This window comes from Gastrolobium bilobum, unplaced genomic scaffold (genome assembly GCF_033153095.1).
Source record: "Gastrolobium bilobum isolate Gb01-03AN ecotype WA unplaced genomic scaffold, APGP_CSIRO_Gbil_v1 utg25989, whole genome shotgun sequence".
NCBI classification, from domain to species: Eukaryota; Viridiplantae; Streptophyta; class Magnoliopsida; order Fabales; family Fabaceae; genus Gastrolobium; species Gastrolobium bilobum.
The window spans coordinates 100,092-113,133 of record NW_026900085.1 but is presented as its reverse complement, the minus strand read 5'-3'; the positions used below and the strand labels follow the sequence as shown (position 1 = coordinate 113,133).

Genomic DNA, 13,042 nt, shown 5'->3' with positions numbered 1-13,042 from the left:
CTGAAAAATTGGAGGCGGTGAGGATCGAACTCATAATCTTGTGGTCACTAAAGCTCTAATACCATGAAAAAAATCATTTCAACCGAAAACTTTAAAGATGTTGGATTAGACTTTTTTAATGCTTTTTATTTTATTATGTGACATATCCCACACCCCTACACTCACTATATAAACATTGCTTCATATGGCACATATTGCATAACTCAATTGCATACATAGTAATCTCTGCATAATATTAAGTCCAATATCAACCATGGGAATCTTTCCCTTATTGTATTACTCTTTCCTTTCCCTAGTTTTCCTTCAAATTTTCAAGTTTTTTCTTCAAAGCAGAAAATTCAGAAACCTTCCACCAGGTCCACTTTCTCGTCCCATAATTGGCAACCTCCACCACCTCGAACAACCACTTCACCGCACCTTCCAACGCATGTCACAAAAATATGGCCACATCTTTTCTCTCTGGTTCGGTTCCCGTCTTGCTATAATTGTTTCATCACCATCCGCATACCAAGAATGCTTCACCAAAAACGACATCGTCTTAGCAAATCGGCCACGCTCACTCTCAGGAAAGTACATCTTCTACAACTACACCACCGTAGGATCCTCCTCCTACGGCGAGCACTGGCGCAACCTCCGCCGTATCATTTCCCTTGATGTCCTTTCAACTCAACGTATTCACTCCTTCTCCGGAATCCGAAGGGATGAAGCGAATAGGTTGATGCATAAATTGGCCAGGGACACGTGCATGGACTTTGCAGTAGTGGAATTGAGTCAAGAGTTCCAGGACATGACATATAACAACATGATGAGGATGATATCAGGGAAGAGATACTATGGTGAAGAGAGTGGCATCAAGGATGTTGATGAAGCGAGGGAATTCAGAGAAACCGTAGCACAGTTGCTTCAATTTGGAGTGTCTAATAAGGCTGATTATTTGCCTTTCCTTAGGTTGTTTGATTATCAAAATGTGGAGAAGAGGCTACGGAATATTAGTAAGAGGTTTGATACGTTCTTGAATGCACTCATTCAAGAGCACCGTAGCAGGAAGCAGCGAGAAAATACCATGATAGACCATCTCTTGAATCTGCAAGAATCACAGCCTGAGTATTATACTGATCAAATCATCAAAGGGCTTGTTTTGGTAATGATTTTAATTAAGTAGTGATTTAAGAATATCATGATCTTAAATTAGAGGTAAGATATTCTTAATACCAATTTTTTCTACTATCACTTTACTATCACTCTAGCTAATCACCATTAGATTCAAAAGTTGTTATTCAACTTTTTCTCTAATCCAATGGTGATTAGAGTGTTAGTAGAAAAAATAGATAGTAGGATAAAAGAATATCCTACCTGCTAAAATTATATGTTATATACCTTCCTGAGAGTTGCAAACTCTGAAAGGGATGAAAAGACTAAAACACACAATTAAATTAGTCAGGTGCATTAAAATTTCAGACACAGTTGATCTTTACAAAAATATCATATGTTATGCTCCACTTAGAAATGGACATCTCATACGACACTAGATTACATGAGATGATCTCGATAGATAAATCAGTGGTTATTTTTTTTCACTCTCCGTCCTAATCCGTTTACCATAAATTAATTTGTCTAGGGATTGTCTCAGATGATCTCATATCATATAAGAGTATTCATTCCCACCTCATTGATCTCGTAAAATTAAAAGTTTTGTTGACTTTATATGGTTATTGACTTGCTTTGTAGGGTATGCTCTTTGCTGGAACAGACTCATCAACTACAACATTAGAGTGGGCAATAGCAAATTTATTAAATCATCCAGAGGCATTGAAGAAGGTAAGAGATGAATTGGACACACACATAGGGCAAGACCGATTCTTAGAGGAGTCAGACCTTTCAAAACTTCCTTACCTTAAGAATATCATCCTTGAGACTCTACGGTTGTATCCTCCGGCTCCACTGCTATTACCACACATGTCTTCAGATGACCTCAAAATTGAAGGATTCAATGTTCCACGAGACACTGTAGTGATGATTAATTGTTGGGCCATGCAAAGAGATCCTCAGTTGTGGAGTGAACCCACATGTTTTAAACCTGAGAGGTTTGATAAAGAAGGAGAGGAAAAAAAGTTAATTGCATTTGGATTAGGGAGAAGGGCTTGCCCGGGAGAAGCCTTGGCTATGCATAACGTTGGTTTGAATTTGGGATTATTGATTCAATGCTTTGACTGGAAACGAGTAAGTGAGGAAGAGATTGACATGACAGAGAAAAAGTGGTTTACCCTATCAAGGTTAGTTCCATTGAAGGCCATGTGTAAAGCTCGCCCACTCATCAACAAAATTTGAAGTAATTAACTGTAGGGTTTGATGTTTCTCATATTGTAAGGGATAAAATTATTATCTCTTATGTATATATAAAATTGTGTAGAGCTAATGCGAGATCATATGAAAAGAAGAAAAAGAAAAAGAAAACATGAGCTCCACATACTTTTATAAGTGTGCATGAGATAAAATTATTTCTTAAAATATAAAAGATATTAAACCCTTAATAATATATATATTTAGTTGAGATATATGGATCTATCTGTGATGAAGTGGAAAATTTTATTTTCAGTTTTTAAGTGGTGCCAGTATACATGTTCAAATTGATTATAGTTGTGATAAAGTGTACAACGGTCAAATATGTAGAACTGCGTATGTATTAGCATATATGTATCTGTATTGTATCAAATAAATTTCTTTACCTTTGTATTAATTATGACGTACATTTCTTATGAAAAAGAAATTTTCCCTTTGTTTTCCTCAATACTATTGTAGCTTCGATGAATAAAATAAAACCCTTGGGTAATGTAATTAAGAATGCTAAGTAAGTGAAAAGGAAAAGGCCTCGATTCGATTCTCATATGCTATTTTTGAGAGGAATTTAAATATTTTCATATCTAACCCGCCCTGCATCGATCCCAGATTAGTGTTCTATAACCGACTCAAAGAATCGAAGTTTGTAGGGATACTGGTGGAGCTAAAGTTGGATATGTTAATAATATAATCCGATAGTATGTTCACATACAAGCCCAATAGGTGAAAGCATGATTATTTGGGTCCATATGGGCTGGAGCCCAATAACATGCATTATCTCTAAGGTTTCTTAAGTTGAAGGTAACACTATTGAGCATTCCAAACTTGATGCCTCTTGGTGTAATACTTCAAGCACCAACACTGCCCCAAAATTCTTCTCTCTTCGAATAGAACCTTCTCTCTTGAAGTATTAGCTTCGTGTGTCGAAATTGAGCGAGTAAGGTGTCTCTTCGAAGATCTCAACGAGAGGAACTCATATTTTAAATCACTTCCGCGATTCGACGGAAGATTTTCCAGGATCTGAGTTTGAAGATATTGTAACCGCAACCTTTCGGCCCAGATCCCGGAAATTTTACCCAATTTCAGGAAGTGAAACCTATTGGGCTTTGTTCTACACGTCGAGACGATCGTTTTGAGTGGTCATTCTCCTCAAACGGAGATCGGACGAAGGAAATATGGCAATATGAAGTTTTCATATACATTCTCCTGCGATTTTAATAACCGATAAATATTCCAGTGATTTTTCGGCAGAATAGGTAGTCCATCTTAAAGTTTTTGGACGCTCCAAATCTATTTGGGCAAATTCCAACTGTACAAAGTGGTTTTGACAAAAATTAGAGTCTTTGAAATCTGTGGGCGCACTCTTTCGAGCTCTTAGCTCTGATTAAAAATGGCTAAACGTAGTTCCTATGATATTATAAAGTTGCAATCATTTGATGTTACTGAGTTTCATGGTTGAAAATTACATGTTCAATTTGGTATGAAAGAACGTCAAATATTCTATACCATATTAAGTGATTTTGCATCTACAATTGAAGACGTGGATGAATATCAATGGAAAAAAGACGATGATTTTTGTAGGGATTACTTACTAAATTCTTTAAATTCTCGTTTAAGTATGACTTATAGTGAGTATAAGATGGCAAAAGAGATATAGGATCACTTGAGTGCTCAGTTCCAAAAACAATAGGAGCTTTCTAAAACTCTCCTAGCAGAGAAGTTTTTCGAATTCAAATTTAATATGGATTCAAGTATCACCTCTCAATTAATTAAATTAGAGAACATGAGGAACAAGCTAAAAGATGATAAATCTGATATATCTGATAATCTTTTTGTCGGTCTTGTTTTGAGTAAGCTACCTGCTGAATGGAATTCTTTCAAAATTGAAATGCATAGACTGAAAGAACAGATTGGACTAGATGAATTAAAGAGGTTTATTCATATTGAGGATCAAAACTATTCTAGGAAGAGTTTGGAACAAGTAGGACAACAAACGTCAGTTGCCAACTTAGTTTCACATTCAAATAAACCTCAGAAGAAGTCGAAGTCATCAAAATGTGAATCCTCTTCATAGTTAGAGGCCAAAAAAACTATCTTCAAAAAGAAGAAGAATGGCAAGTGCCATAACTGTCGAAAGTGGGATCACTGGGCAACAGAGTGTAAACTACCATATAACTTAAAGAATACCGCACCACAAAATGAGGCTAATATGCTAACTAATGAACCTGAGCCTCAAGCTTTCATTGGAAAGATGTGGTTGGATAGCGGTGCTGCCTGTTATGCTACAAATGATAAGAATTTACTCACTGAGGTAACAGGAGTGAAAGACACAGTGAAAAATTGCAATAGTGGTGAGGCAGATGTCACTCATGTTGGAACTACAAACTTGATGCTTTCTTCAGGTAAATTACTAACTCTAAAACACGTTAGAGTAGTACCTTTACTCAAAAAGAATTTGATATTTATGAGTTTACTTGATAAAGCTGGTATGTCTTTCTCAACTATGAATGGTAGAGTAACTTTATATGTTAACACATGTTATTTTGGTTGTGCATTCATGTTAATGGTATGTATAGGTTGAGTTTAGATACTGAGAGCATAAACCATGTGAGTTCATCTTTGATTGATTCAAAGTTGTTACATAATAGACTTGGACATGTGAACTACAGAAAAATGCAACATCTAGCTAAAACTCATGATATTTCATTAGATGTCTCTATTCGATTTGACAAATGTCAAGTATGTGTACGAACTAAGATCACTAGAAAACCTTTTAAGTCGGTTTCTAAAAGCTCACAACTTCTTGATTTAATACATTATGACCTTTGTGACTTTAGAAATTATGTTACTAGAGGTGGTCAGAAGTGCTTGTCAACATTCATAGACGATTTTTCTAGATATTGTCATGTGTATTTGATGAAATCAAAAGATGAAGCTTTTGAAAAGTTCAAGATTTTTAAGTCAAGAGTAGAAAACCAACTCAACTTGAAAATTAAGAGGTTTAGGAGAGATAGAGGAGGAGAGTATATAATGACAGGGTTCAAGGAATTTTGCGCTTCGGAAGGCATAATACTTGAAACCACTGCTTCTTACTCACCCCAATCAAATGGTGTTGTTGGGCGCAAGAATATGACATTAACTGAAATGTTAAAATCTATGTCACTTACAGCTGGCATGTCTTCCTCCTATTGGGGAGAAGCAGTTGTAATTGCCAATCACATCCTGAACAGGTTGCCGCACTCTAAGTTGTCTATGACTCCTTATGAGATATGGCATAAGTGTTCTTGTAGATATGATACTCTTTAGACTTGGGGATGTATTGCTTATGTATGAATACAAAATCCTAAGAGACATAAGGTGGGACTTAGAACCATTACTTGCGTATATCTAGGAAGTGCAGAAGACAGTGCTGCAAATAGATTTTTGGATCTATCTACAAATGCGGTGATAGAATCCAGAGATGCGGAATTCTTTGAGAATAAGTTTAACAAAGATCATGGCTTTAGTGTTTCCGGATCTACAGATATGATTTTAGAATCTTCTATAGAATCTGAAGCAATCAAAATAATGAGTTAACAAATAAAGTTACTCTATTATTCATAGTTGAGAAAGACGTACTGTAACACCCCGTGTATACCCGGAATATTAACATTACATCGTATTAAGCGGTGCTTAATTAAAAATGCGGAATATTCTTTTTCTTTTCAATTATGACGTCATTATCAATTACCAGCTTGATTACTTAATCAATTTCATAAAATATCGCCAGTATGTAAATTGCAATAAGACATCTAGTGAAATACCTCAATATATAGATAAAGTGTGTATCTAAATCACGGCATTACATCAAGTAATCCGGACAATATCCTGGTACATTATTACAACTCCAAAAGACTCAAGACATAACAAGACATAATAATACTATGTGTCATGGACAATCGCCATGCTCACCAAATAAACATAGTAAACAACAAGTCTCAACATAAAAATCCATAAACATAAACTGAAGCTATAAGCATAAGCAGCATGCAAATCCAGCATCCAATCATGGCAGCATAATATAACAGCAATCTAACTCAGCTCCGGCCTCCTGCCGCCTGAGGTCTCAACATTACCTGACCCTGAAATAAGCATTCCCCAAACGTGGGGTGAGATCTCTAAACTAGAAATCTCAGTAAGACAAGGGGTCCTCAAGGATCTTCCACCCCAAGCTCACTTGCATGTGCAATATAAGTTCAAAAAGCATTTATATCATTATCAGTTCCAAAACTATGTAGTGCAACAAATATCTATGGCATGTGTGTAATCACTATCTACTGGCCAGAGAAATGCAGGAATATGTCTATCTCCTACATGTAGTACAAGGAACACCGCTTGCACCTCACCCACAACCTCACCATCTTGTATGTACCACATACTCAGGCTTACCGTATAGGTGGAACACCACATGGATATCATAAAGGCACATTGCATATAACAGCTCAACAACATTTCCAAAACATCAAAAGCATGTAACACAACATGCATATAACCATACCCTCATGGGACATGGTGGAACCAAACAATGGCAAAGCCGAGGACACGAAAGCTTACCTCTAAGCTAGCTATCCAAAGCCACAAGCTCAAAGTCCAATCACAGCAGATCACAATCTGATATGGACCAAATATAAATCAATAAACATGTACCACATGCATACAATTAAAGACAACATCTTTTCATTACGTTTTCAAGTCTTAAAGCTTCAAACAAAGCCACAAGCCCTTAATCTCATGATTCTGGCTTAGTTCATTAAATACAGAAGTTCAACTTCATCAATCTAGGGTCTACAAACCCCCAATAGCCTACTATATGCACAACACAGCTACTCTTCTGCGAAATCCCAGAATATCTGGATATTCCTCGGGACTATATCCGGATATTCAATATCCGGATATCTCACTGTACATATCCGGATATGCAATATCCGGATATCCAGAATCCCATATCCGAATATACAATATCCAGATATCCCAAAACCCCATATCCGAATACACATATCCGGATATCATATCCGGATATTCCACGGGCAGATATCCGAATATTTCACGACAGAATGCAGTTTCTGCATTTTCGTGAAGATATCCCAAAAAGGTTCCCTTTTACCGATTTTAAACACCTAATCATGCATTTCTAGGCGTGTTCAACATTACCCAACAACAAGTTATCATCTTTTAACCTTAACATGCATCAAGCTTCCATTTTTAAGCCTTAAAACTCAAGTTAAAGGTTGGTACAACATACCAAGGCTCAAAACTCAGAATGGAGGTGCTCTTGGAGCTCAACACAGCCGCTCAAGTCTGACTCAAGGAAGATGCACGAAAATGAACAAGAAGGTAGGACTTTCACTTAACAAGAAAGCATCATGGAGCATCAAAATGCCAACAAAAGGTCACACCCCTCAAGAACAGCAAACACGGCTCTTCAAACTCCCTCACACAGGTTCTCGAACTCAGAAACAGCACCCCAATGCAGTCCCAAGACCAACCTTCACCCTCACCAAGTGTTTGAATGGAAGAACAAGCCTCAAAGGTGAAAGCTTGCTCATGAAATGGACGGGAAGGCAATGGAACAGTGTATAAGGTGCAAGTCAGCCACCAAGTTACGTAGACAATTCTGAGTGCCTAGGGTTTAGGGCCAAGAGTGCCTATTTATAGAGATTTATCACATAAACGCACAGTATTAACTTAAATTGCTACGCTTAGCACTTTAATCCCAAACTTTGGATTATGAAACTACATAATTTTCTACGATTTATCATATTTTTCTTATATTTTTCTGAGCAACTTTCTGGTACGCGCTTTTCAAAGCCAGTACCGGTTTCTAGCACCAGTTCTTATTATTTGGACTTGAAACTCATTTTAAAAGTCCTACATATTATTCTAGTAATTATCATGCACTTACTTTAATTTTCCGGGATACTTTTTCTGCACGCATTTATACCGACTAGCAGAATCGGTATCGGCACTTTTCTTCCGAAAAGCGACTTTCAGCATTCTTAATCACTAATTATGATTATTAAGCCTCATAAATAATTATTAGGTTCAATTATGGAATCATTTCCTATTTTCACATAATTAATTAATTAAATACCTTAATTAACGGTGCGGGTTCTTACACGTACCATCTTTATCAAGCAAAGATATTAATTGTCTTTTAAGTAAAGATACTACTCTAACTTTTTTCAGAGTTAGTAATTTATTATAAGAAAGCACCAAATTTATAGTTGAGAAAGACATATGATGTGAGTCTAGCAGATGATGTTTTCTAACTTAAAAGAAGCAAGGAATTAATCATAAATATGTGAAAATAGTCATTAAATGCAAGAAATATTGATTATTCCTTCTCAATCATGCTCTCACTCAAGTTATATGTTAAATAGCACGAAACGCCGCAAAAAGGAGCAAAAACGGAGAAACCAAATTTCCCGCTGGCGCACGACGCGCGGAGGTTGGCGCACGGAGCGCCAAACTGGCGCACAGGGCGCGGTACCTGGCGCACGGGGCGCCAAATCGACGATTGGCTTCTGTTTTGGCCGCGGGAGGTGGCGCACGGCGCGCCAACCTGGCGCCCGGTGCTCGAGAGTTGGCGCACGGAGCGCGAGACTGGCGCACGGCACTCCAGAGTTGGCGCCCGGGGCGCCATTGACAGATTCAGCTTCTGTTTCTCCCAAGTTTGGGGCGCCAGGCTTGGCGCCCCGTGCGTGGGCGATATATTTTTAAGTGCGAATCAGCCAAAATAAGGCCCAATTGGAGTGCAAGTGAAAATAGGTTTTCCCAAAACCTAATAAAAGGATCAGAAACATAAGAAGAAGGAACTTTTTGAGAATCAAGAGGAGAAAAACAACAAAGAGAGCAGAGATTCCTTGGAGCTTCTCGGAGATTCAAGGATTCGATCGATCAAGACGGAAGATCTTCATCTTCCCTTTTCTCTTCTAGGTTTTAAATGTTATTTTCTTTTACTGTTATTTTGTCAGACATGAATATGTCTGGCTAGTTTTATCATTGTGGTAAGGGTCACAACCCTTGATGTGAACCCCTTGTACCTTGGTTGAATTTTATGTTTATCTATTTTAATTGCATTTATCTTTTCTTGTTCTTCATTCTATAATTCTATTGGAACTGATCAATCTAGTAGGATTGCGATGGTTAGGGTTTACAATAGGGATGTTGGAATTCTAATTCCTGACAAAGAATAAGGTAATTGTTCATGTACACATTAGGGATAGGCTACATGAACGGCGAACGTTAAAGGTTCATTGATTCTAAGGGTTAACTCGAAAAGGGATTTCTAAGGGATTATGATTCTAATAGAGTTAACAAGGTTAAAGTCACTAAGGGATTAGGGCTTAACTAATCATATAATAGATGATGAATTGTTCGATCAATTGAATAGGTAAATGTAAACGTAATCCAAGTTGCAAGGTGGGGATCGGAAAGGTGTTTGTTTCTCTTACCGCAATATTTTCTCAAATATTTTCCCAATCCTTAATCTTTTGTTCTTGCATTCTGAAAACACTTTTGGAATCATTTACATTTTTACTTTAATTATTTTAGTTTGTTTCATGAACTACAAGCATTCTCAACCTATTTTGATTAATCCAACAAGAGAGGAATAGTTATAACAACTTAGGTGCCTCAATCCTCGTGGAGACGATACTCTACTCACTCTTTATTACTTGGTACGATCGGTGCACTTGCCGATTTTACGCATCAACATACCATCTTTATCAAGCAAAGATATCAATTTCCTTTTACGTAAAGGTACTACTCTAACTTGTTTTAAAGTTAGCAACTTACTTGAAGAAAGCACCAAATTTGCAATTCCAACAAGAGTCGCATCTACCTTACCACCACTGCAATTTTCCATGATGTCTTTCACTGTTATGACCTCAATGAATAAATTCCTACCATTTGTAACTTGACAAGTTGCATCGCTATCTAACCACCACTCAGAAGAGACACTGGCCTTTCCATTCTTCACCATTCAAATGAAAGCTTCAGGCTCACGTTCATTAATTAACATATTAGCCTCATTTTGTGGTGTGTTATTCTTTAACTTATTTGGTAGCTTACACTCTGCTCCCCAGTGGCCAAATTTTCATAGTTATGGCACTTGCCCTTTTTCGTCTTTTTGAAGATAGTCTTTTCGACCTCTAACCGTGAAAAGAATTCACTTTTTGGTGACTTGGACTTCTTCTAAGGTTTATTGGAATATGTCACTAAGTAGGCAACTAACTTTTGTTGTCCTATTTGTTCCAAACTTTTCCTATAATAGTTTTGATCCTCGATATAAATAAATCTCTTTAATTTATCCAGTTCACTCTATTCTTTCAGTCTGTGCATTTCAATCTTAAAAAAACTTCATTTAGCATGTAGCTTACTCAACACAAGATCGACAAAGAGATTATCAGACATATTAGATTTATCATCTTTTAGCTTGTTCCTCATGTTCACTAATTCAATTAATTAAGAGGTGATTCTTGAATCCATATTAAATTTGAATTAAAAAAAAACTTCTCTGCTAAGAGAGTTTTGGAGAACCCCTCTTGTTTTTGGAACTAAGCATTCAAACGATCTAATATCTTTTTTGTCGTCTTATACTCACTACAAGTCATAGCTAGACGAAGATTTAGAGAATTTAATAAGTAATCCCTACAAAATCTCCATCTTTGTTCCATTTATATTTATACATGTTTTTCAAAGGTATATGCAAAATCATTTAATAGATTATGAAATATTAACGTTCTTTCATGCCAAATTGAACATGTAATTTCCAACCATAAAATTTCATAACATCAAATGATTCATTTTATGATATCATAGGAACTATGTTTAGCCATTTTTAATCAGAGCTAAAAGTTAGAAAGAGTGCACATTTTAGTCCATGGACTTCAAAGACTCTAATTTTGTCAAACTGCCATGTAGAGTTGGAATTTGCCAAAATCGACTCCAAAAAAAAAATTAGAGAGCCTAATTTCCTAGTTATTAAAATTCACAGGAATGTGTACTAGAAACTTTAGATGGACATATCTCCTCCGTTCAATCTCCATTTAAGGCGAGTGATTACTCAAAACGAGCGTCTCGACGAGTAGAACAAAACCCAATAGGTTGCACTTCCATATGCACTCAAATAACTATGTTTTCACCTATTTGACTTGTATGTGAACATACTATTAAATTATATTATTAATATGCAACACCAACTTTAGTAAGAGAAACACTAAATTGTATGGATTTTTTTTCGCGAAAAATGTATTAATTGATAAAAGTAGTACAGGTTCACTTCGCTACAACATTTTAAAAAGAGAGCATAGTTTTTCTTTTTTTAATTTTTAACTGAAATTTGTAACTTTTTTTTAAAGGATTTGTAACTTCTCAATTAAATTTATAACTTTTTTTCATTATTTTTTAACTTTTAATAGAAATCTTGTAACTTTTTGGTATCAAATATGAACAAGGAATTTCAAATTAAAGGTGAAACAGTACAAAAGAAAAGATATGGTATCATAAAAAAAATTGAAAAAAGTTTGGAATTCAAAGTACAAGTGGTAAAATCTTAAATCACGGAAAAGTAGATTAAATATGAAATATACAAATGAGAGTACATATAAATTTTAACATCTTAGGTCACGCGCCATGACTGGAAGATTACTTCTCCAAGTTTAAAGCGGTAGTTAAATAAGGTCATTCCCAAAGTGGCGACTCCAATATCCCACTTACAAGTTACAACTTATAATTACGAAGTGTATCCTTGTAATTGGTATATAGACCAAATGATTTAAAATTATTTACCTAAATAAAATTAAGTCTTTTAGATTTACTTTCAAAATATCGCTACCAAATCCATATAAACATATATAGGAGGCCAGATCTTCATTCTACTTTTGAGCTGCACATTACTCTTTGATGATAAAAGAGATGAAATTAAATAAAAAAAGATGTTAGAGAATAATATAAAAACATTAAAAAGGCCATTATCCAATATCTTAAGATTTTGGGTTGAAATGGTTCTTACCACGATATTAGAGCTTCAGTGACCTTGAGTTCACGAGTTCGATCCTTATCGCTCATCCCACTTTCAGGTGGAATTAAGAAAAGCACAAGGCAGACCAACAAATGGGCTTGTGTCATATCCACGCTCCAAGCGCAAAGGACTCTTGTGTGAGGGGGTGTGTTAGAGAATAATATAAAAGCATTAAAAAGGCCATCACTCAATACCTTAAGATTTTGGGTTGAAATGATTCTTATCAAAAGATTGGATATTATCAAGAGAAAAAAGGGATATGCATATGCTTAGAACTTTTCATGGTCTTATTTAATTAGCCACTAATTCTCTGTAATTAGGACCATGACTTTAGTAGTTTGGAGGGTACTCTCGGTTATGTCTAGTTAGCTACTAACAAGATTGTATAAAAATAATCCAACATGATATAAATAAACTTTGTTTTTAACTAGCTGCATTATTTTAGAAGGTTGCTTAATCGATTTTAGAATCTGCATTTACAAGTAAGGGCGTCATTCTTTGAAAATGCCGGTAGGATATTGGATGTAATTAGCTGCATTATTTTAGAAGGTTGCTTAATCAATTTTATACAGTTTGGTAGCAACTGAACTTATTATTTATAGAATAACGACTTTAACTGCATGATGGTCATTTATTTAGCAA

The 13,042-nt window shown here is 35.8% G+C and overlaps 1 protein-coding gene across 1 annotated transcript; it reads left to right on the top strand.

The window, feature by feature from the left end:
- Window positions 1–230: 230 nt before the first annotated feature.
- LOC133295253 (isoflavone 2'-hydroxylase-like) lies at window positions 231–2,485 on the top strand. The gene is made up of 2 exons (XM_061494054.1): window positions 231–1,141; window positions 1,729–2,485. The coding sequence occupies exons 1-2, from the start codon at window positions 254–256 to the stop codon at window positions 2,326–2,328; spliced, it is 1,488 nt and encodes a 495-aa protein (XP_061350038.1). The 5' UTR covers window positions 231–253; the 3' UTR covers window positions 2,329–2,485.
- Window positions 2,486–13,042: the final 10,557 nt, after the last annotated feature.

What these genes read in the sequence shown, in the direction of transcription:
- LOC133295253 (XM_061494054.1), top strand. Translation starts at nt 254, where the DNA reads ATGGGAATCTTTCCCTTATTGTATTACTCTTTCCTTTCCCTAGTTTTC. An exon ending in TCATCAAAGGGCTTGTTTTG is followed by an intron (nt 1,142 to 1,728) that starts GTAATGATTTTA and finishes CTTGCTTTGTAG; the next exon opens with GGTATGCTCTTTGCTGGAAC.